Source organism: Ochotona curzoniae, unplaced genomic scaffold (genome assembly GCF_017591425.1).
Source record: "Ochotona curzoniae isolate NIBS_2020 unplaced genomic scaffold, NIBS_Ocur_1.0 patch422, whole genome shotgun sequence".
Taxonomy (NCBI): Eukaryota; Metazoa; Chordata; class Mammalia; order Lagomorpha; family Ochotonidae; genus Ochotona; species Ochotona curzoniae.
Window position 1 is genome coordinate 1403491 of NW_024466998.1, and position 25644 is coordinate 1429134.

The 25644-nt window shown below is 39.1% G+C and overlaps 1 protein-coding gene and 1 pseudogene across 5 annotated transcripts in view; both read right to left on the reverse strand.

Annotated features, from left to right (window-relative positions):
- The window catches only part of LOC121167678 (U2 snRNP-associated SURP motif-containing protein), a 41174-nt gene extending 16330 nt beyond the window's left edge, over positions 1 to 24844 (reverse strand). Inside the window, exons 1-18 of one of the 5 annotated variants that reach the window (XM_040997230.1) lie at positions 24592 to 24844; positions 20010 to 20141; positions 17846 to 17944; positions 16646 to 16760; positions 16088 to 16221; positions 12490 to 12557; positions 11873 to 11967; positions 11756 to 11791; positions 11588 to 11670; positions 9095 to 9260; positions 8675 to 8886; positions 7681 to 7724; positions 4491 to 4595; positions 3551 to 3617; positions 3308 to 3471; positions 2020 to 2182; positions 1460 to 1539; positions 654 to 741 (exon numbers count right to left, since the gene is read on the reverse strand). In XM_040997230.1, coding sequence (XP_040853164.1) covers positions 654 to 741; positions 1460 to 1539; positions 2020 to 2182; positions 3308 to 3471; positions 3551 to 3617; positions 4491 to 4595; positions 7681 to 7724; positions 8675 to 8886; positions 9095 to 9260; positions 11588 to 11670; positions 11756 to 11791; positions 11873 to 11967; positions 12490 to 12557; positions 16088 to 16221; positions 16646 to 16760; positions 17846 to 17902 — 1677 coding nt within the window. In that variant the 5' untranslated portion in view covers positions 17903 to 17944; positions 20010 to 20141; positions 24592 to 24844. Of the gene's footprint in view, positions 1 to 653; positions 742 to 1459; positions 1540 to 2019; positions 2183 to 3307; positions 3472 to 3550; positions 3618 to 4490; positions 4596 to 7680; positions 7725 to 8674; positions 8887 to 9094; positions 9261 to 11587; positions 11671 to 11755; positions 11792 to 11872; positions 11968 to 12489; positions 12558 to 16087; positions 16222 to 16645; positions 16761 to 17845; positions 17945 to 20009; positions 20142 to 24591 lie in introns of those variants that run through there. The other 4 variants (XM_040997229.1, XM_040997227.1, XM_040997228.1 and 1 more) reach the window with 4 other exon arrangements.
- LOC121167681 lies at positions 18383 to 18513 on the reverse strand (annotated as a pseudogene).
- Positions 24845 to 25644: the final 800 nt, after the last annotated feature.

A 25644-nucleotide genomic window follows, 5' to 3' on the forward strand; every position in this document is an offset into this window, starting at 1 on the left:
AAATTTTAAGAAAAGATTTATTTATTTATTAGAAAGTCAGATATACAGAAAGTAGGAGAGAGGTTGGAAAACTTTCTGTTCGTTGATTTACTCCCCAAGCGGCTGTAATGGCCCGAGCTGAGCTGATCCGAGGCCGTAAGTCTCCTCCCGGTCTCTCATGTGGGCACAGGGTCCTGAGGCCTTGGGCCGTCCTCGACAGCTTTCCCAGGGCTCAAGCAAAGTGGATGTGAGACCGGGCTGCAGGGATTAGAACTGGCGCCCATATGGTTTGCCAGTACATGAAAGATGAGGATTTAAGCCGCTCAGCTACCGTGCTGGGCCCATCCTTCAAATTTTCTTAAAAAATTAATTCAATACTTTTTAAGCATAAGCAACTAAAACGTATGTCCTTTAATCCAGTTAAGTTGTATATGTCATACGTTTTCTCAATGTGCTTTCTGAAAACAGTTAACAGTTAAATTATTAATCTAACAAAATAACACTAATTAATGCTGTAAAATATTTTTAAGTGATAAAAGTAAAATCAAAGACATTCAAAACTTTCGAAGACATGCAGAATTTTATTAACGTGGTCATACGCACCCTTTAGCCCTCCAATGCCCTCACCATCTGCCTGTTTTGAAAACTAGGGAAAAACAGTAAAATACACATACCTTAAAGTTTTCAGATTGTAAATGGCCTTGAATTGTACGATAGGTAGCATTGAGGTCTGAAAATATCTGACACAATTTTGTTTCAAAACTGAAAATTAAATAACATTTTTGAAATAGAATTCATATAAAAATCTACCTCATATTCAGCATGCTAATTCAAACAATCTTAAAAAGCAAGAACTCTAAGTCACAATTGAATTGCTTTTACTATCATTCTGAATGTTCCGCAAATGCCTCAAGAATCTTAAATACAAGTTCCCTTCGTTGCCATGTATCTAATAGTTTCAAGCAATGCAGTACAACTTCTTTATCTTACAAGAAACTTCATAAAATAAACACAGGTTTTTGCAAAGCAAGGAAGCGTTATATGTAAAGGGTTTAGTGGTACGAGCTCTATGGACTCAGAAAACACTAGTGGACTACAGTAAATAGAATAAGAGAACACGGATTGCATTTCCAGAGATTAGGTTATAAACTTTGTCTTATTTTTGCTATTATTTTCATGATTTCAGTTCATTACACAAAATTACTTCAAAAGTTTGTGGAAATAAAAAATTTATTTTGGTACAAATAATTAAATCTGCATACTATATTTTACAAGCATTTTCTACAAACATTTTCTAAAAGCATTCGAAAAACTGGTAATTTAGCTTACACTGGTTCATGAATGAAAGTCAATTTTCAAAAACTTCCAAAACTAAGATAAGGACTATTTTTTCACTATGAGCATTAGCAAATATCCTCCTTTTTTTCTGAAGTCATTAAATTTTCACTTCAAGAATATCAACTTACATCAGTATACTTACAATTTTCTATAATATGAAGCATTGGCAACTTTGGCTGAAGAGTTGTACAAAACATCAGAAACCAAATATAATCTGGCAATCTGTAATGCCAAAAGATAACACAAAACGAATTAAAAATAAAAATCACTACCTAAAATCTGGCTATAAAAATTTCTGTACTGTCATTACCTAGAATCAGTGGTGTAAGGCTAATGTTTAACTCCAACAATCACTACTAATTGGAATAATTACATGGAATTCCACGTCATAATCATGTCACCGGCAGGAATATTATGTTAATTCATGTATACTTGAGGCTGTTGTTAACATGTATCAACAAACACAGCTAGTCTCTCTAGCAGAAGGAAAAGAACTATCTACCAAAGGAAAGGTTTTATCAGTGAAGTTCTTCATACAAAAACAAAACCAATCCCAAGCTCCAAAGAAAGCTATTACCACACCTCTTCTTAATTAAGCACTCCTAAAACCAGTGAATAGAAGATATGTACTCTCCCAGCACCTGTCCTGTCTTTCAGATGGGTTAACAATTTTAAATTCATAAAGAAAAATCACTGTCATACCTTTTTAGGAAGGGGTGTCTTTAAGATGGACAATGACTCAGTAATACAATCCACTATTTCTTCAGCAGCTTCAGCATTATTAAGACAGAAAACCATTGCATCTCCAATATCATTTTTCCTTGGAGTTAATCCTCGTAAGATTTCTTCTAATTTGTCCCTCTGCCTGAATATACATTTTAAGCTCATAAATATCTATACACATTTCCATGTCGTTACAGCTTCAGCTTACAAATTAATTTCTTAGGAGCTCAATAAAATCATTCTGAAAATTGAACTGTTAAGCCTCTCAAATTTGTTAAAGATTTTTTACGGAACCTATATAACAAAAAACAATTTGCCCTGAATAAAATTCCAGTGGTATTTTTAATTCATAAATTACATATTCATACATAAAAATACAATTCTGGGTAGTTTTTCAACAGTATTTGAGATTGCCTCAGCCCTACTATCCCATTATACTGAAGATCCTTCATGCTCTTTAACCCCTTCCTTGGAGGGAGGCTATATGCTAGTAATTCTGCATGGAACTAGGAACTGTTTCTGTAGAGAAGACAGACAGGGATTTGGCCCTTGGGCTGAGGTTGTAGACGCCTGGGCCAAAGTGAAGATCAATACCAGAAACCACTATAATCAATTACTCTAACACTCCATTAGCAAATGCTCTCACAAACAATGCATTTTGACTTTTGAAATTTATCACAGTGATTTCTTGTTTTGTAGAAAAACAATTACAATTTTTGAAATAAAGTTAGGTTGGGGTGAAGCCGTATCTTTCCCTCCTCCACATTCATTCTAACTTCAATAAAGACTATGCTTCCTCCTATGAGGCAAAATACACCCCACCAGGACAGAATGCGCACCAACAATAACCTACTTTGCCATGGTGGCTATCTCACAGTTTCTAACACAATGCAAACTCTTTGGAAAAGCTTTGCATACTCAACAACTAACTCTGACATATAGTAATTTTCTCCCTTTATTTTGCAGAGAGGTAAGAATTCTAAGTGTGCCCAGATCATTAAATTCTGCAGGAACTTAAAAAGTATTACAATGCTACAGATGTTAGTCATGTTTAAGAGATCAGCATTAATTTCTATCAGAAGGGTCAAAATTAACAAGACAAATACTTTTACCTGTCAAGGTTAAAATTATAAAGCATATGTAAAACATGTTATTAAGCATTCTAAAATGAAAAATGAAAAAAATTCTACCTTAGGGAGACCACTAATTGAAGCAATCATTAAAAGCAACTTTTCTGAGAATGTAACAGAAAGGAAAGCCATCTTACTCTTCCTTAAGTGCTCCCTTTTTACTAGGCTCCTCCACGAACGCTTCTTGCTCTTGCTCTTCTGACATCCCATGGAGGTAGGGATTTAACGGTGGTGGCCTCCAAAAAGATCCATTTTTGAACATACGAAAATCTTCTGTACGCCACTTAGTAGGTGAATCTCCCTAATCAATATACCCAGAGGGTCATTACAGAGATCTAATAACTCAGAGTTAAAATTAACTAATAATTGATTCCACTTACCTGCAGAATAGAATAAAGCTTCCATCTATAGTAAACATGAGCTGGTGTCTGGTTTTCAAATAAGAATCTAAACAAACATAAAGTTAACAGTTATCTTCAGGGGAGCATGAATAAATGACAAACATTATTTCTCTATTTAGTTCTAAATAACACCGAAAGCAAGTATTCCCAAAGGGAATTTCTCCACCAGCGCCACCCAGCACGCACTGCCCACTCTTCATGGCCTTGCCCCCAAGGTTGCCTATGTGTCTGCCATTCACACTCAGAAGGCATGCACCTGGCTGAGTCCTACCATTCACTAAACATTACTGTAGGATCTGTGTCTGTTAAATTAGTGCCATCACATGATAGCAATTTCCTTTTAAAATAACTCAATTTGTTCTATTACATGTCACAATTGAAGAGACTTTCATTGAAATGCATAATGCAAGGTATTTCCCTTCTAAAGAAAACTAAAATAAAGCTAATTAACCAAATCAAATGTAACAGGAACTTGATCTCAGCATTTTATTCTAATTACTAAAACTGACTTATTCTCTAGCAAAACTAATTTCATGCTTTTTAGAACATTTTTCTTGCAAATATTAATTCCAGAAAATAAGCTAAAAATATTTTTAAATATATACTCAGAGATATACAGAATATGCTATATATATATATACACACACATATAAGTACATAGGTATATATATATAACAGTATAATTTAGTCTTTAAAAGGAAGAAAATCTAACATATGCTACAACATTATCAAATTCATGGGAACAAGAGCAAATGGAGTTTGCATGAAAGGGCAGGGATAAGAGTTACTATTTAATGGGTATAAAATTTCAATTTTAGAACATTAATGAAGGCCGAATGGGTGTGGTCAAAGTTACACAACAATGCAAATATTTAACTATACACTTAAGAATTGATCATCAATTTTTTTAAATGCACACCTGAACATAGGATTGTTGATTTCTCTGTTCATAATCATAGCTTCAAACATCGGCCCTTCTCGTACAACAAACTCTATCATTCGATGTATCAGAGCGAGCAAATTCCTACAACAACAACAGAGTTAAAGAAAATGGATTCAGACCTACCACTATATAAAACTACATTTGACTTAAATTACTATAATTGTGCAGGAAAAGATTATTCTGCTGACTAATACAGAATTTATTACCAATATGGTAAACTGGACCACATGTTAATACCTTATGCATTAAGAGGAAGCAGGGCGGTGGGGAGGGGAGGGGAGGAGGGAAAGGGAAGGACTGCTTAAGGGGAGGGTGAGAAACCACAAAACGCCCTCGCAGTAATAAAGATTCAATTTTTAAAATGCCACTTAAGTTTACTTTCCAAAAACAAGATATTAAATTATGAATCACAGCTAATCAGAAAGCTACAAATACGTAAGTTCAGTAACTGAGACTCTGCATTCATTATAGCCATCTGAAGCTTACACACTACCTTATTTCCCTAACTCAAGCACTTATGTAGTAATTTTGAAATGTTGTGACCATGACTGTAATTTATAAAAATGGAAAACTACTTAACAAGTTTTAGGCCTAATTTAATAAAAAATCCATCCAATTCCTACACTTCCCTGGCCATATATACCTGATGGAGCTTTTATTAAATTTGACTTTCAATGAGGCAACATCCCTTTGGACAACATTTCAAACTAGTTCACTCATCACATTGACAATTCTGCCTGTGCAGTAAGAAACCAATGAAAAAAACTGTACTGCCAAAGCATTAAATGAATGGAGTTTAGCACTTTCCAAAAAGGGGGACATGGTGAGATGCCCTTCCCATTTTTTGTATCAATTATTTTCAAGAATTTAAGTCCAAATAAATATATGCCACTTTGTAGTACAGGCATTTGACTGGTTGGACTCATGGAAAGCCTGTATTTTCAAAATCTAAAGGTGAGTCCTAAAGTCATGTGATACTTAGTAGACTACAAACACAACTTTAGAGAGTGATTAAAGTGTCAGGCAAAAATGATTCCTTATTCATAAGCTGCTTTGGAATTCTCATCTCACCAGTCCACTAGCATACAGCTGGCAAACGACAACTGGGAAAAGCAAAAGGATATTGGCTCTTTGCACAAGGCACACACTAAATTACATCTTTAGCATTCCCAACTCAAATTAGTTCATGTAACTGCTAGAACATAAATAAATACAGTTATAAAACAAAACAATTTTGGCTCTATAATGCCCTGATTCAGAGTACATGAACAGTAAAACAATCTAACTCATTGTGACTATAATTATCTCCTCATTGTTTCCAAACAAATCTACTTAGGTGGGCTCCACAAGTGCTACACAGTTGGGATGGGGGGTGGGGAAGGGGGAGTCTAATGAAGGTCAAAAATTATACAAATGCTTAAATGTTTACAAATGGAAAGTGTATATTGAAAACTATCAATTCAGCCTCATTAAGACCAAAGAACCAAAAACATGGCTTAATTTTAAATTAAAAATGTTCTCACTTAATTATAACTTGCTGTGCAAATATGCAGTTCTTAATATCAAAATGAGAACATACAGTAAGCGTCCATGGTACTATTTTGAAGAAAGGGAGAGAATCCAAAGTTATGATTCAGTTCCCAAATTCCCACTTGATGAGTTAAATTAAAACTAAAACAAATTTGGTATATCACAAAATGGCCAATTACTAGGTGGACAAACATTATATAGCTATGTACACACATATACATCCAGAAACTTGCGTAAATTAAGTCAAAAGCAACTTGACTTCAGTATTAAAAGTAGATGAAAAATGGTGCAGCAAGTTTAAAACCAAAGGATTCATTCCAACATCACGCTGATGTTTCAGCCAAATGTATATTCAAAATTTTGTTTAGAAGTATGCTGAGCCACACATAAAGCTATAACTAAATATTGTGCTTTGGAATATTACAAAAATACACTCCTGTGACTGTTTTAATGGTGGAAAAAAAACCCACTATAGTTTTAAACAGGCTTGTAACTGATAAAAATATTTTTTCCTAATTAAACATTTTTTAATGTTTCATGATTACTTAAAATCAAAATCTGACAATTAACTGTTACTATCTTGAATTCAAAAATTTGTAAAGAACTTAATCACACTCTTGTTCCTTAAGGACTGTGTGTTTTAATTTCTTAATATAAAAAATGGTGGCTTTTCTATCAGAATGAAGCAGTGTAGTACAAAAAGATGATATATTAAAAGTGCATTATTTTATTTTAAAATAATTATCTTACTCTGGGTAACAACAACCAAAAAAATTATCGTCTCTCAGTTATAATAAAACCACATTTATTGGAGTTGATCGTACCAATGTCTGGTCAAAAACTGTATACTCTCCCAATCCATCCCATGGTGTTTTCCTGGTCCCCCGCTGCCGCAGACAGTTCAGCTGGTGTTGCTCACCAAGGCCAATGTCAAAGAGAATTTGGTATTCTTTGTGTTCATTGATTATCCAACCGGTGTTGTGTTCATGTGTTTGGGAAAAGGCTTAGCTTGACTGAGCAAGAGCATACCTAGAATATGAGTGCTGCTATGACAGTATGTTGAGAAAGGAAAACAGAAAGAAGGAAAGGGAAATAAAAAGAATTCCAAATATCTTTGTTGTCGCAAAAAACTTCCTGGGATATCAAATCTTCACCAAAAAAAAATCTCTTCTTAAAAAAATCAATTAGGAAAAAACCAAAACCATGTCTTCAGTAAGGAGAACTCAACCAAAGTTGTATATAAATGCAGGTAATTCAGGAACCAAGAAAAAGCAACAGCAGACTGTGTCAAATTGCAACATTACCTAAATAAAATTAAATGAACATTTAAAACACCTATTTTTCCCATGCTAACAGTCTCATTATTAGACCATCAACTCCACTTTAAATCTACTAACAGTCTACCTAACACTATATAAATTCCCTACACTGATGAGTACAAAAACAAAAAAGACAATGGCATAAAATTGTAAAATACGCTAATGCTAGTTACATTTCATATACCCACCCCCAAAAGTACTGCAAAGAAACCATTGCTCAGTCAAGATATTACCTTTTCCTCAACACCATTTTTCTTTTAATTCAGAAGGGGATATTGTCTATATTTAGATCAGTAATAATAAAGAAAAACATGTACCTTTCTGTTGGGATAACCACTTTGACTATGGCTTGCGACAGAGTCTGTATATGAAGTCACATCAGATAATAAACATAGAATATGTGAGTATTGTTAACAAGTAACAAGCAAAAATATACATATGCATTGAAAACACTACACATCTAAATCACAAGTTTTGCAGGCAATCACTGCATTTGAAGTAATTATACACTAAGCAATTACATAAATGCAAATGGATGTGTTCAGTGAACAATAAGCGTTCACCAAATGCAAAGAATCAGAACATTCCTGCCAGAATGCACACTAATGCACTGAAATAGGTACTACACTGAGAATTATCAGATAAAGATTTTAATTTGTGAAATCATTAACTGTTTGCTTCTGACCATACAGTTTGCTACTTTGTTCCCAAGCCTTTAAAACCAGCCCTGTCATTTTTCATTTTTAAGTGTAATTAATCCATAACAGAACCAACAAATTCTTATAACTTTCAATTAGGTTGGTTTTATATTTAATAAAAAGGAAATACTCACCCTTGCTTTTACTAGGTTAGTTAACTTTTTTAAAAAATCCACATATGCTCTCAAATATTCTAATATCTCAGACCTTGAGAACTAAGTTAGCTAGCTGCTATCCAAACAATTTAACTATTTAAGGAGTCTTTCTAATTCAGTGCACTTAACCAATAAAGTAACAAGGGAATATTAAACAAAGTAAATTTAGATACTGCACTTAAGCCTGGTTACAACACTGGACATAGAAGGGGAAAAAAACTTAACAAGTAGTCAAAAAAGGAATGATAGCGACAAAAAAAAAAAAAAAAAAAAGATATAACCTAGTATTTCAATACAGGGTTTCCATGGGCTAAGGCAGGGAACACATTTATTTATTTTTTTAAGAGTTGTCAAACAGAATTATACACACTTTTTCTATAAAGTTGTTGAAAAGAAATACTACCACAGACTTAGTATTTACAAACTAGATGCAGCCCTATGTACACTTTTAAAATTACCTTCTCAAAATCCTCCTTGTTTTTGGGTGGTGGTAACATGGGAGCATTGGGGTTTTTTAACCGTTCTCTAGGTTGCGCGTTAAAAGGCAGTCCGGAAGGAGGTGGGGGAAGCGTATGTTCCATCATAGAAGGAGGAATGTATATTGGATGTGGAGGAATAGGTACAGCTTTACCCCAACCTAACTTCATTTCAAAAGACATAATCATTTTTCCTACAAAAAAAAAAGACAAAACAAACAAAAAAACAAAAAGTTTACTTTGATAATAGAAGAAAATACTTCTGATGACTTGATTTTTTTTTTTTTTTCAATTTTTAGCCTCTCCATTTTAGGCCCATTTTCTCCATATTATGATTTTTATTATTATTTTTTTAAATCAAACCAGTCTGAATTTTACCAATGGCAATAAAAACTTTCTTACCATTTAAATTTTTTAAAGCTCTTTCAGCATCTCTTCTATTCATGAAAGCCACAAAACCACAATTTCTCTCTCTTGCTCTTTCTTCATCAGTTCTAGGCCACATAATTTTCACACTGGCTAATGGTCCAAATCTCCCAAATTCTTGGCACAGCATTTCTTCATTCATCTATTAAAAGGCAGTGTTGGTATGAAAAGGAATGAAGTAGAGGAAGGAAGAAAACAGATTCTATGCAACAGAAAACAAAGCAGTTTTTATAACATTAAGGACAATATATTAATTCTACCATTCAAGCACTAGGAACTCTATACAGGTAAAATTCTACCCTCATGGAAAATTCACAAATCTTTTCCTATCAGAAGCTTTCGGTCTTACCTATATAAGATGCCAACATCACGAGGGCTAACGGAAGGCCAGGCTGGGCTAGGCTGCTTCACCCACCCCCAAGGGCTGGGAGCAGGCCATCTCAGACTAGCCGCAGCACCTGCTGGCACACACAAGACCCAGGGCTGGGAGAGGGCCTGGCAGGGGAACTATGGGGACTCCCTTGCTGGGCCACGGGGCAGCCCAGACTGGGCTAGGATGCTGCACCCACTGGTATACACAAGAGCCTAAATGGGTCAGCTGCATAAGCTGAAGCACCAGCTCTCCACAGTAGGCTGTACTGTGGATAGCAGTACTGTCATGTCAGGTTCGTCGACAGTGCCTCCTGGCAAATCTAAGATCCATGCCTGACAGGGGAACTGTGGGGACTCCCCAGCTAAACTATACCTATAGCCAGTCAGCATAAGAACCAGAGATATAGGAAGACCAGCATGGACAAGACAGTAGCACCTGTCAATATACATGAGGGCTAGGTCTGGGGTGGGTCTGGCTGAGCCAAACTGTAGCACCTACAGGTGTGCATAAGAGCCAATTGGGACACAGGTTGGTCTGAGCTAGGACATAGCAGAGGCTAACACACACTAAAACCAGTATTGGGGGTGGGCCTAAATGAGGTTTTGGGGGGTTGTCCCAACTAGGTTGCAGCAGCTACTGGTATGGCATGAGGATCAGGTTTGTGGCAGGTTGAATGGGCTAGGCTAGGCTGCAGCACCTACTGGTTAAGATACGGTGCTGAGGTGAGATGACCAGGTAGCTGCATCCACCAGTAAGTGTGTAGCTGGAACAGCTGAAAAACCACACCTGACTCTGCACTAGCTGGCACACACAAGAGTCAAAAACGGGGGCTGGGCGTGGGCCTGGTGAGGGCTATTGGAGGTCGCCCTGACTAGGCTGCAGCACCTGCTGCTATAGTGAGAATCGGGTCTGTGGCCGGCTGGTTGGCTGGCTGGGCTGGGCCATAGTACTCATCGGTTCGCGTAAGATGCAGGAACTGACCAGGCAGCTGCATCCGCTAGTACAGCTGACAAACTACACCTGACCTTGCACTGACTGGCACACACCAGAGTCAAGTCTAAGGTCATCCCAGACAAGGTTTCTTGGGGAACTTCTCAACTGGACCACTGGACTCAGACCCTGCCACAGGGAAAATCACAGGATGTGTAGTCAGACCTTGGAGTGCATGTATCAGGACTGGGTCTCTTCACTCATGCTGATGCCTGTGTGGTGGACAGCACGCCCAGATGCACCTGAAGGACATGACAGTCCGCTCATCTAGGCTAGCAGGCGACAATGAGCGCCTTGTCAGAGGACAGAATGCACAACAGGTTGGATTATTCTCCTGACCAAGTTCTGCAGCATGTCCTTGGGTTTGTGAATGCACTATGGTAAACTTTGTCAACTAACAGACCTTGGAAAGATTTTCTCAACCTTGGTGCAAGGAGGCCAACATCTCAGAACTATCAAGATCACTCAAGTAGCTCACAAAAGCCATTCCAACTCTTGTATTTAACGACCCTAGGTTCTAAATAAACTGTTCTTCCAGTGATGATGTTTAGATTTTTAGCAGCATTGTTCAAGCAGTTTAGTTATTAGCTAATTACACACATTTAAGTCAAGCAGGAAGATATTTGTCAACAACAAGCAACAAGAAAAAAGATTCTAACTATCTTTCTTTTTTCAGCAACCATCAAAGGAGAGAGCAAATATATAACTTTAGAAAGAGTATATTATTTTAAAAGAGTATGAGTCAACCACTACCACCTCTGCAATAAAACTAACCATACTGAAGTGAGGAAAGACTCCATAAGAAAACAAGCTATGATAAGTTGGAGTTAATCTCAAAACACCACGATCCACCACTGGTTCCAGACAGCAGAAAAGTAAAGCCACTTCTGATTTAAAATACATTCCAGTTAATGAAAGATAAAACAAGTCTTGCTGAATCAGTGGGAGAACGATTTTAGGTCACACCATTAAGTCTTTAGTTTACAAGACAATTTTAAAAACTACCTACAACTTTGAATTCTGGCTTTTTTACTGAATACAAAACAGCTTGCTTTCAACAGCATAAAACATAGAGCTAATATTCATCTTACTTTCCTAAATATTACCTGTGGATTAATGTTTCCAAGGTATAAATTAGTAGTGCTTGGATCGCCTACATCATGTGAGCCAGGAGCATAATCATCAAGAACTAGAGTAAAGAAAAAACAATTATAACCTCCAAAATACAAAGTTTGGACAATTTATTAGTTAAAAAAAGCAAAAAACTGTATTACCACCAGATGATCTATTTCTTCTTGAAGGCGCATCCACTTAAAAGAAGGAAAAGAGAAAAACTCTTAGTTTTTAGAATAACGAATCACAATCATACATACTAAAGTAATGTCACTTACTAGAACGACGCTGACCATCCGAATCTGACTGAGGAGGCTCAAATCGACTTAACCTGCCTTTTGTTTTATGTCTCTCATCACGCTCTTCCTGAATTCTGTTAAAAATACTTATAATTACCAAAAACAAGCCACAATTTGTTCATACACACTAAGAGTTTTTCATGTAACTTCACATACTTTCAAGTTACTGGTTACCAATACTGACAACCATGATTAGGGAGCCCCTTAGCTACAAGAGAGCCTCTAGCAAATTTCTGATGATACCATCCTAGCAATGGAAAATAAAGACCATTTTTAAGATGAGGCAGAAATCAACATTATAAAAACTGATCGTTTTAATTGCAAAGTTTATTCACTCCTTATACCCCATGACAGTGAATATACTGCTACCACTGGAAACAAATCACAGGACATTAATCAACTGGATTCATATAATACAAACTTAACACTGAACTGAATGTTAATTCACTTCTAACATACCCCACAAAAATATTATCAGAATATCTAAAACAACTTCTGCAACAAGCTGGTTAATAACTAGCTGATAACACATTCTTCATACCTGAATCTGTAACTGTCACAAACCTAGGATAGTAACTCTCCATGATGAAACTTACTGTTTCAACTCTTCTTTGAAGAGTTCCAAATTGCTTTTTTTCTTTTCTTTCTCCCCCTTCTTCAATGGCTATGAAGGATATGACAAGTTATACTTTAAACAAGGGAATGTTAAACAAAACTAATGGCTCAAAAGTAAGATCATTTTAAAATCATTGTCAATCCCAATTTTTAAGTAAAAAGGACATGTCTGTCATTGAATTTCTCTTCCTGGTACCCCCAAATAAATTATTTAAGTAAGTCATTAAAATGACAATCAGTTGTCTTAAAGGAGCCACTAACTTTTATCTTCCCAAAAGCCTGACAGTGGGGCTGCTGGGGAATAAGGGAAAGATTAAGAAACATCAAGCTTCTAAAGGGAAATGTAACATTACTGCTAGCAACACCTAACAAAAATGGATGCTGTGTCTTACAAAGTTAAGAATTACTGAATCATTGAGTAATAGCCTTGAATACCCCTTTAAAACTACTTCTAGTGCTAACAAACTAATGTATTAATAAATTCATTTTTTAAAAACCTGCTGCTAAATCCACCTTTAGAATCTCTCTTTTAAAAATGTCAAGGTGGGACTAGTGTTATGCCATACCACGCTAATGCAATGCCAGCATCCCACATAGACACTGGTTCAAATCCCAGATGCTCCACATCTGATTCAGCTCCCTACTAATATGCCTGGGAAAGGGTACAGGTGATGTTCAAAGTACTTGGGCCCCAACATGCATGAAGATATTCGGATGAAGCTCTGGCCTCCTGGCTTCATTTGTAGCCATTTGGAAAGTGAACCAATGGATAAAAGATTCTGTGTATATCTCTCTCCTAACTCTGCTATCTAAATTATTTTTTTTAAGCCAAGGTAATTCAATTGAGAAATACGTTTTTGACAAATGATGCTGGGACAATTAAATAATAAGATGTGAGTAAGAATGAAAGGACTTATTTCAGACCACACACAAAAATTAACTCAAAATGGTTCACAGGCCTAAATATAAAAGCTAAAATCATAAAGCACTTATAGAAAAACAGTAATGAATCTTCATCATCTTGCCCTGGTCATGACTGCCTAGCTATTACACCAAAAGCTATAAAATATTCCTACACTTCAATCAAGAAAATGCAGGAGAGTACAGTTAGCCGAGTCAAGAAAGCCCATGTCCCGCATCAGAATGCCTGGATTCTATTCCCAGCTCCAACTCTCAACTCCAGCTTCCCCAACAATCCGTCCAGAAAGCAGCGCCAATGATTCAAGTGACTGGGTTTCCACCACCCACACACAAGAACTGGACGGAGTTCCCAGCTCCCAAACCAGCACTAGCTGTTTCAACAGCCATCTGAAAGTTAACCAGCAGAAGGAAGGAACAAAGGAAGGAAGGAAGCAGGGAGGAAGAAAACACTTGAAAATATAATATAGCTGAAAAGAAACTTCTCCAGAACATGTAAACTGATGTTAAAACTCAACAATAAAAAGCCCAACTTAAAAACAGGCCAACAACTTGAATACATTTCTCCAAAAAATAAAATCTGAACAATAAACATAAAAAGATGCTCATCTTACAGGTGTGCAAATCAAAGCCACAATGAAGTGTAACAAAAATGACAAAAAAAAGTTGATGACGGGAAAATAGAAACCTCCTATTATCGCTTAGGATTAAAGGCAAACAGTGGAAAATAACTGGTACAGTGTGTCAGTTTCAAGATTTTAAACATACAGTCACCATGCTAACCAGCAATTCCAATTGCAGCTATGTACAGATACTTTAAAAAGACATACATGGAATTTAACTTTTCTTTGGCACATGTCAGGTGCCACTCAAGTATACAAGGACCTTCAAAAGGCTTGTGGATAATGCTTATTATGAAAACCTAGCACAAATTTTAAAAGTTCTTGTCACCACAGTAAACTTGTATTTATTTATGTTGAAAGAGGAAGCAAGGGAGGAGGAAAGAAGACAAAGAGAGGAGGTGGGTAGAAAGGAAAGATCTTTCCTGTGCTGCTTCATTTCCCAAATGGCTGCAATGGCCAGAACTAGTCCGGGCAGAAGCCAGGAGCCAGGAACCCCATCCAGGTCTCCCACGTGGGGGGCAGGGCCCAGGTACTTAGGCTATTTTTTGCTGCTTTCCCAAGCACTTTAGCAGGGAGCTACATCTGAGGCAGTGCATTCAGGACTCAACTGGTGGTTTAAAATGAGATGCTAGTATCACAGGCAGCCACTTAACCCTCTCCACCACAACACCTGCGCCACACAAAGTATCTCTGTGTACATTTACCGAAATGAAAACATTTGTACACACAAGAGCTCATACACATTTATAGTTGCAAGTCTTATAGTTGAAATAAATCAAATGTCCTTCAGATAATGAATAGCAAAGTACCATCCATAAAATGGAGTATTCTTCAACCACAAGAAGGAATGAAGTCCTGATACATGCCACAGGGGTGAATTTTGAAGAATTATGCCAAGTAAAAAATTGAGACACAAAGATCACATATTACATGACTCTATGTGTACAGAATGTCCAGAAGTTATATCAAAAGAGAAAGAAAATAGATGAGTGGTTGTAAAGAGGATCCATTATGAACATAGGGTTTCTTTCAAGAATGATAAAAATGTTCTGAAATTATGTAGTAATTCCTGGACAACTCTTAGTATAGGGAAAAATTATCCAATAGTCCTAAGTGTAATATGTGAAATGTATGTCAGTAAAGCTATTAAGAAGTTGCTTTCAGAACCATCTTAAAAATCACAAAAGATCAGCCTCACTAGTGAATACAACCATATTTCAGCCTCATATCTATCATCCCCTACAAAAATCTCACAAGAATCATTTTTTTCACAACTCACAGTAATTACAAGATGATGTATTGGCAGTGATTTGTGGCTACATTAGATGCTACAAGCCATCTTGGGACATGGCAGGAGGCCTCAGCTCAAGCCACAGTTCTGGACCCGATTTCAGATTTCTATTAGCGCACAAACTGGGAGGCACATTTCAGCTCAAGCAATTCCCTCCCTGCCACCTGATCCTCACGTGGGAGACCAGGACTGACTTCCCAGCAAACCCCAGTCTGGCCCAGCCTCAGGTGTAGCAGACACCTGGGAAGCAAACCGGCAGGTGGATAGTCTCCTTATCCATATCTCCTTCTTTGAACCCTTCCCCCAGCCTTTCACATAAATATCTAATTTTTTAAAGGCAATATCACTATTTGTCAGTGACTTCCAAAACTGTCCTATGAAATCAATACTACAATTTAAATACCTCTGTTCAGACTGCTTAAAAACAGTCACATCATTTCATATTTTTACCCTAAACAGTTTACATTTGTACCTAAACACAGCTTGTTTTGACTTGTAGGATATGTACAGTTAGTAGTAGCAGCAAATAAACACTGCTCCAAAGAGCATAAAAAAAGTCCGTCTTCTACTTTATTATTTCTCATCCAAGTACATTACTGGGATAGAAAGCATTAAAACTAAAAATTTACTCCTGATTAAAAAATAAATAGATCAAAGTCCTACTCACAGTGCCAGTATCCTGATTAAAAACTGCCATTGGTAGTGTCATCTCTGAACATAAATCTCCAATTACTAAGTATGACTTACAGGTTTTTTGGTTTCTATTACAAGAAGTGATGGTGGTCTTTCATTGGATGACTGATTTGGAGGATTCTTCTGATCTGCAAATCTTGAAGATGGCTTATAAATTTTACCTCTTTTTTCATCTGTTTCATGTTCTTCTGCAATTTAAAATATTAAGCTTCAAAACTATTTTCACATTACTTGTTTTTCTTCACTTTGTAAAACTAACACAAATCAGTTGATATTTTTTAGTATTAAGACCTATCAACACTGAAAGATACGAAATTAAACACAAATATACTGCCTTACCCACAAAAATTCAAACATTTATTTTATAGTAAAACTATGAACTATATTAAACATACTGCAAAATGTTCAGCCATCCTGAAACCCCAAAGCAAAGGTACAAAATCACCGTTATCTAGTCGTAACATCCCATCAATCCACATTTGGTCATTTACTTGGCTAATTAATGTAACCACTAGAGGGTGCTGACAGAAAGCAAACACAAAAGCCCAAAGAACCACCTTCCTCCTTAATTATCTACGGAGTCACCCAACCCAGGGCAAGGCTAACACCTACCTTTAGCTGCATTAACAACACCTCCTCGCACAAAGGTCTTTACTTTATTACCATCACCTCCTTCAAAAGCAGCAAGGAATTCTTCATAAATCTCAGCAGCTGCCTTTTCATCCTCCTAAATATACAGGAAAGTATCAATCATAATATAAAGTTACTGCACATAAGGTTAAATTCATTAAAAATAATGTAAAGGAAAACGCCTCCTTTTCCAAATTAAGCAGTCTCAAAAAAAAAAAAAAATAACAACACCTAATTCTAAATAGATATTAAACACTGAAACTAGGAAAAGCTATTTTCCTCTTCAGATAATTTGTGATATCAGGAAAGACTGACCTTGTATAGACTTACAAGTTATATTAAAAATTGATTATATTTACAGAAAAGTCTACTTAACACTTTTAATTTTTACCAATTCTGGTGACTTTGTGAATATAAAGAGCTACTTTCAAACCAAAGACAAGAATCAGAAGTTGTAGCAGTGATGCCTACTTCAGAGGTGACACCAAAGAAAAGCAGCTTAAAACAATCTTGGCATTTCCAATTATGGATATTTTAAATATTCCAAAGCATGCATGAACAAAAAGTCAAAGGACACAGTACAGAAAATAAAGGCAAAAAGTGAACAGCATATGGAAATTTAGCATTCAAAAAAGGGGAATATCAAAAATAGTCAATTACATTAAATTTTCTTGAAAATGAAACCACACTGGAAGAAAATATGACCACATCTCTTTATAAATTACAAGTGGAAAAAATCTTGACCGAAAAACTAGCAATTACAGGGGAAAAAAGGAAAAGTGAATGACACAACAATGGTTTCTGCAAGGAAAACACCAGACACAAAATAAAAATACAATTGACAAACTAGAAAAAAAAAAAAAAAAAAAAACACTGCACCATGTACCAGAGTGTTTTAGATATAATACGGTTAAGACAAGAGCAGTTCACAGAAAACAAAAACCAAATCATAAGATAAATGAAAATTAAAAACTACCCTGAGATACCATTTTTCACCTACCAAACAAAACTCCTTCAATAATATTTTCTACAAGGCAATGAGGAAAACAACCACTTGTATACCGAGTTGACAGGGATGCAAAATGTCCCTATCTTTATGAACAATTTGACAAAGACAAATATAGCAGAACTATATTTATGAAATTACCATTCACCCAAAGTAAAAAATGATTTAAGTATTACCTTTTTCTTTAATTCCTCTTGTTCCTTCTTACTTAAAGTTCGTTTAGCTGTACTCATCTTTCCAATACTGAATGCTTTAAGTTTATTTTCTAGAAGAGGCTACGAAAAATGAGAATCATACCTTTACATACATTCTTAACTTCAACTACAACAATCTACCTCAGTTAATAACAATTTTTAAAACAGATCATTCTTTAAAAATCTTTCTGTAAAAGAAAATCAAGTCTACTATAAGCCTGTCTTAGGCTCGGCTACGATAAATATTCATTAAAGGTCTTTGTGGGTTAGCTAAAGGTCAATGACAGGTCATTAAAAATTCATAGAAACAGAAAAGAAACAGGCCTCAAGTTCAGAACAAGAATGAAAGCATCTGAGAGGGAAAATACAGAAGTTACCAGGCAAAGCAATGAGAGGAAACAACTTCCAACACGAAGAGGAATCCAGACATGTCCAGGGTCCAGTAGTAGGAATCTATGAGCTTTAACTCCAGTTTCAGATACCAGAAATCACATTTTTTTTTAAAGGTTCCCCCCACCCAGGGGAGAGTGTGAACACAGTCCCCACTACCAATTATCAGTCAAGTTTCTTCATATGCAGAGTGCAATGAGTCAGCCTCACCCTGAGAAAGCCATTCAGTGATCAGGGCATCTCCCTTGCCAGGTAAGGTTGGAACTTACAAACATAATTTCATTTTCTATTTTAAGAATATTATTACCTACAGTGTCATACACCTCAGCCCAAGTAAAACTGTATCACCTAATTTTTGATAAGCCTGAGACATCCCTCATATAAAAATTCAAAAGCTACAATGTTTCAAGAGTTAAAGTGGGGCCCGGCACGATGGCGATGGCGCAAGTGGTTAAGGTCCTTGCCTTGCACGCCCGGGATCCCATATGGGCGCCGGTTCTATCCCGGCAGCCCCACTTCCCATCCAGCTCCCTGCCTGTGGCCCGGGAGAGCAGTCGAGGACGAACCAAAGCTTTGGGACCCTGCACCCACGTGGGAGATCCGGAAGAGGTTCCTGGCTTCAGATTGGCTCAGCTCCAGCCGTTGCGGCTGCCTGGGGAGTGAATCATCAGACGAAAGATTTTCCTCTCTGTCTCTCCTCTCTGTATATCTGCCTTTCCAATAAAAATAAAATAAATCTTTAAAAAAAAAAAAGAGTTAATGTGATAAAGAGGAAAATTCTACACTTTGATCTCTTGTGACAGGCCAGTCAAAACGCAGGTACACTACAACATCGCAGAGAATTACTGCCAGACATTTGAATAGTATATTAAGAAACATAAAACTATTTTTGTTAGGTTATATCCTCAAGATACTTCACTGTATAAATGCAAATATTCCGAAATCTAAAAAAATCCAAAACACTCTGATTTAAATATTGCAATTAAGGGATATTCAACATGTAAAAAAAAGTTGTATCTTTAAAAAGTTTCCATTTATGGGTCCATCACAGTAGCCTGGACTACTAAAGTCCTCGCCCTGAATGTGCCAGGATTCCATATGACTGCTGGTTCTAATCCCGGTGGCTGCACTTCTCATCCAGCTCCGCACTTGTGGCCTGGGAAAGCAGCTAAGGCCAGCCCAAAGCCTTGGGACCCTGCACGCGCATGCAGACTCAAAAGAGGCTCCTGGATTCCAGCCACTGCATCCGCTCGGAGAGTGAGTGAATCATCGGACAGAAGGTATATCTGACTTTGCAATAAAAATCAATAAATCTTAAAAAAAAAAACCAAAACTTTCATTTATATAAGTTAGAAACAAAATCCATCTCAAATAAAACCTAACTAAACTGGCTATAGACCTTTAGCAGTCCACTAAACTGTCCAATTCAGAAACTTAAAAAGCAGGAATGTTTATCAAATACAAACACTGTAATCTGAACAGTTCCATCTATGTCCCACTCGTGCTCCAGCTCCTACTCACAGGCCCGGGAAAACAGCAGCAGACGTTGCTGAGACCCGAACAGAGGTCCAGGCTCCTGGCTGCAGCCTGCCGCAGTCCCACACTGCAGCTACTGGGGCAGTGAACCAGGAGATGAAGGTCTCTTGTTTGCTTTCTCTGTCTACTTTCCAAATTGCTCCTTGGTTTTTAAAGTAAAATCAGACACTTCAGGAACAAATGAGAGTCATGAATGAATCTTAGCTTTATCAATACTCACTTTGGAGAGATTCTGATGAGAAGAATCATTAACGCTTTCACGGGTACTTTCATTCCTATAATTATGTTTTCTCGGGCTCTTAGGCCGTGTACGACTTGGCACATCACCATCTGAGGGTCCAGATGCATCCGTCTTCAAGAAATGCAAATAAATAAATAAAATACTACAGTGTTGAAAACAGGACATAGTCCAGTGTCTAAACATCAGGATTCTTCACATATTAACAGAAGTCACACTCTTTATAGTGTCACCATCAGTTTCATTAGAAAAGTCCTTACGGATCAACTTTTCCACAATTCTAACTTGTCCTTGAAAGCTCAAATTTGTTCTGGCAAGAGTTAGTTCTTGCAGCGGCATGTTCATATTTTCTTTGCAAGAAAACACCTGCCAAATACTCAAGCCTGAATTAATGAGTTTGTCAGCCACTTCTTCAAATACAAACAGTATTCCATGAAAAAAAGCAATCAGTTTCATTTATTAACTCAAGTTTCTCTCAACCGCTTTTTTTTTTAAGATAACTCTCCACCTGCAAGGGCCAGCATCCCATATGGGCACCAGCTCATGTGTCCCAGCTGCTACTCTGAATGCAATTCTCTGCTCACGGCCTGGAAAAGCAACACAAGATGGCTCAGGGACTTGGGATCCTGCACCCATGCGGGAAGCCAGGAAAAAACTCCTGGCTACCAGCTTTGAATCAGCTCAGTACTGGCCATGTGGTCATTTGAGGAGTGAACAAGCAGATGGAAGATGTCTCCCTCCATAAAAACCTGCCTTCCAAATAATAAATAAACCTTAAAAATAGAGTATTTATTGCAGTATTACTCAAAAGCAAAAGAGCTTAACAACAACAACAAACACATAGACCATTAACTGAAAAGTAGCTTACTAAGTAACTGTACGCCCTCACTGGGGAGCGTCATGATGTCTACATCCTGACATTATAAAGGACAGATTAGAGCCATGCCAGCTGACTTGCAGCGATTTCCAACAAGCAGATCACACAGTGGGAAAGAATGTCCATACTGCAATCATAGTGACTTTCTAAGTATATACAAATACTTATATACATTCTATGTGCATACAAATTTTATAAACAATTTCTAAGAAGAAATATACATATTAAACGTCTAATCTGAGAGGGCTAACTCATAAAAGTAAGAGGGGTTACAAGTTAAAAGGCAAATATAACTATTTATTAAGTAAAATCATATGCATGGGATTAGCATTTGGTCTAGCAATTAAGATGCTCACTGGGACACTACCACTCCACATTGGATTGCCTGAAGCCCAGCTATGCTCCCAGCTGCAACAACTTGCTAATGTGCACCCTAGGAGACAGCAGGCTCAGCAGCTGGACCCCTGCAGTCCAGTCCACTCAGGAACACCTGGGCTGAGTGCCCAGTTTCCCTCCTGTCCCCCCAGCACAGACATTCAGGGAGTAATCAGAGGACTACCACCCATATTCCTTTGTTCTCTGTCTCTAATATTTCTCATTAGTATTTATTTTTAGAGAAATTAAACTTTAAGGAAAAAACACAAAGGTTTGGCCATGGGGTTGGGGCAAAAGCAGCTCCCTGCAGTGTGGCGGCTGTGGGGGGTGCCCCAGCCAGGCCGGACCCAATGCTAGGAACTTGGGCAAGGTCACTACCGCCAAATGGTGATCGAGTCCTAGGCTTTGGGCAACTAGCACAGCAAGTGGTGCCAGGCTCTGTCTGCTAGCCACCCTGTGGTGAGCTCTGAGGTTTTTAGGATATGTAATTGCTGCCTAGGGACATCCATGGATAAGGCCAGTGTGAGTGTAGGTGAGGGATGAATTCTGGGTGATTCCCAGCAACGGGGTCACAGAACTTTCTGGCAAGCGTGGGGACTGAGACCTGGTGGTTTGGAGGGGAGAGTCCACAAGATCTATTTGGGCCAGACTGATTCACCAGCCCAAATGGGAATCCTGAGATGGGCTGTTGGCATAGAGCATCACTGACTGCCACATGAAAGCTATGGATGGAGACCTGTGTGGCAGGGCTAGGTACCAGTACCTGACTGAGTGGTGGAACAGTGGACAGGTCACACTTGGCAAGGTCAAGACACTAACCAGCATGCGAGAGAACCAGATCAGGGGTAGATTCTGTGGGGGAAGTGTGGGCCAAACCCTGTGGAAATACAAGTCCCACTGGTTAGCTCACAAGCTGGGGTGGTGATGGGCTGAGCTAGGTGTGACCATGGAACCTGCCATCACTTATGGGTAAAGGAACCAACAACAGTCTGGGCAGGTCAAGGCAGCAGCACCCGAATGTGCATCCTAAAACAGGATGTGGGGTGGGCTGAGCTGCAACTGGAAGGGGGCGGACCGGGCAGGGCCGAGCAAACCTCAACTCACAAAAAAGAACAGAAATCAGAATGGAACACATGTCATTCTGACCTAGGCTCTTACACCAACTGGTCTGCATGAGGCAGGGATACTACAGCACAGCATCGAAGGCAAAGGCTGAGACAGGTGAGGGGCTAAGCCAACTGGGTCAGAGCAACCACTGGCACACATGTAATCTAGGGCTGGGAATAGACTTGGTTGGGGAGCTGTGAGAGTACACCCTTGCTGGGTTGGGATTCCCATGGGAGGGTGTGGGGGCTGGAGTGGGGCTGTGTTCTGGTCTGGATATGGCTGCAATCTCCCTTGGCACAAGTGTAGACTGGGGCTGGGCGCACTAACCTGGGCTAGACACCAGTACCACCTGGGACTTTGGAGAACCTGGGTAGATGTAGAACTGACTAGGCTGGGTCTCTGCCCCTACTGAGCCATGTGTGAGCAGTGTCTGGGTATGGACAAGCCTTGGCTGGGCTGAAACATCCAACAGTAAGAACCAGAATGGATTGAAGGCCAGCAAGGAGGGCTGGCCCATGGACCCACCAGTACACGCAAGATCTGGCAGAGGGAGAGGATCTGATGGAGGAGCTTGGGAAATTCCTCTGTCAGGACACAGTCCCTGCAGGTGAGCACAAGAACCACAATAGGGAGCAACCCAGACCAGGCCAGAGAAAGATACCCACTGGCATACATTTGGCATAGGTTAGGGGCAGACCAGGCTGAACCAGTTCACATCACCTGCTGGTGAATCCAAGCACCAGAATAGAGTGTGGGTCGGGCCAGGTTCGGTTGTGACACAAACCAGTGCACATTATGGAATGCCAAGGTGAGGTGAGCCATACCAGATGTGGCCACAGCGCCCAAACAGCACACATGAGAACCAGGGAGGGAGGGGGCAAAGCCAGCAGGGGGAATGTGGGCTCCTCTGCTGGACAACCACTCCCACCGAAAACATTGAGTTGAGATGGGGCAGACCAGACTAGGCAGGGTTACAATACCTGTGGGCCTCATGTGAGCTAGATCAGAGAAAAGTCAGGTTGGGCTGACTGTTCTGACTGGTGCAAGCAAAAATTAGAGTGGGTGAGGGTTGGTTGGGCTTTGCCGCAGCATCAGCTGGCAGAGGCTGGCACTGGGGGCTAAATCTGTCAAGTTAAACTCCAGAACCACCTGGAGAGTGCATAATCCAGGAGTGGGAGTGGCCTAGTAGGGAAATAGTGGGCACCTCCCTCTTGGGTTACCACTCCCACTGGAGAGCATGAAAACCAGGATGGGTCAAGGGTGGCTAGCCAAAAAGGCACCAGCCAGTATGTGTGTGGGTTGGATAGTAGGGTTGGTTGGGTTGAACTAGGCTTCAATGCCCACTGACAAGTACGAGAGCTAAATGGGATGTGGGACAGACTGAACAAGTCTGTGGTACATAGTGGCAAGCATGGGAACCAGGGTAGAGGGCAGGCCTGGTAGGAGTTATGGGGAGTTGCCCCAACTAGGCTGCAGCTCCCACTGGTTTGCATGAGGGTCAAGTATGAAGTGGGCAGGATTGGGCTGGACTGCAATACCCACTGGTTACACCCATTGGTTCCAGTGGAAGAAAGGGCTGGAAACAGAACTGACCCAGCAATTGCAATGACCAGCAAGTACATAAGCTGATTGGGGCGACGGACGGTGCTAGACCATGTACTGGCAAGCACACACAAAAATCAGGTCTGGGATCACCTCAGACGAAGTTTCTTTGGAGATCCCTTCAACTGAACTGCTGATCTCAGAACCCCAACCATGAAGAGACTATGTCAGCCAGTGGATTCTGAATAGATTTCATCATGCTTGGAATGGCGAGACTGGCAGCAATTCAGAACTGTTGAACTATCAAAACTGCTTGAGCAGGACCCTCGGAGCATGTCTCACATGGGGACCTGGAATGGGTGGGACGTTGCAGGTGGGGCTTTTCCCTTTGTTTCTCCCCTGACCCCAGATACAAGGGAAAATGATATTAGTGTGGAAACAATGGTCTTACACATTTTCCTTGAAGCCCTTGACCCTTTGTACCCTTATCAACTATGTAAGCTTTTATATAAAATATAAACAACAACAAAATGTGGAAACAATGGTCTTACCCACTTTCCTGTAGCCCTTGACCCCTTGTGCCCTAATCAACTATGTAAGATTACCAAAATAAAAGAATTAAAACACACACACACACACACACACACTGCCTTTGCTACTCACATGTGCATCTGAAGATCCCGAGGAATGAGCATCTGATGATCTGGTCTGAAAGTGTCAAAACGATATAAATGTTAATGAGATACACCTAAGGCATTATTTACCATTTTTATTACAGAATGGAAACCTAACCACTATTTTTACAGCAGAATTTTTATGCAACACATTTTCCCAAATCCTGAGATACACTATTTACTGCCAGGACATTGCTCTAACCAACAACTTCTTGGTAGAGAACAAAAAAAAAAAAAGGGAAAAAAAAATCCTCTCCTTTCTCCAATCATCCAAAGCTAAATTTAAGAAGCAGATTTTGGGCCCGGCGCAATAGCGGGTTAAGGTCCTCGCCTTGAACGTTCTGGGATCCCATATGGGTGCCGGTTTTAATCCCGGCAGCTCCACTTCCCATCCAGCTCCCTGCTTGTGACCTCGGAAAGCAGTCAAGGACCGCCCAAAGCCTTGGGACCCTGTACCCGCATGGGAGACCTGGAAAGAAGTTCCTGGCTCCTGGCTTCGGATCGGCGCAGCACCGGCCATTGCAGCCACTTGGGGAGTGAATCATTGGATGGAAGATCTTCCTTTCTGTCTCTCCTCCTCTCTGTACATCTGTCTTTCCAGTAAATAAATAAATCTTTGTTAAAAAATAAAAAACAGCAGATTTTAAGAACAAATAAATCCACACAAAGCGCTGGCAATGTGGTACAATGGGTTAAGCTGCAGCTCGCCTCACTGGCAGTCCATGTTGGGCGGTTCAGTTACTCTGTTTCTGACTCAGCTTCCTGCCAATACACCAGCAGGAAAGGCAGAAGACGCCCAAGTATTCAGGCCCTCGCTACTCACTTAGGAGAACTGGCCCAGACTGGCTGCTGTCACCATTTGTGGAATAAGCCAGCATACATAACAGCTCTTCCTTCCTGCTTCTCCTTCTTTCTCAAAAAGCATATATAAAAACCTGGCTGTGTGGTCAAAAGGTATAAATTCTATACAAAGTCCACATATAAAAACCTGGCAGTCAGGTAAAAGATATTAACTCTATAGAAAAAATAGTTTGAGGGAAGG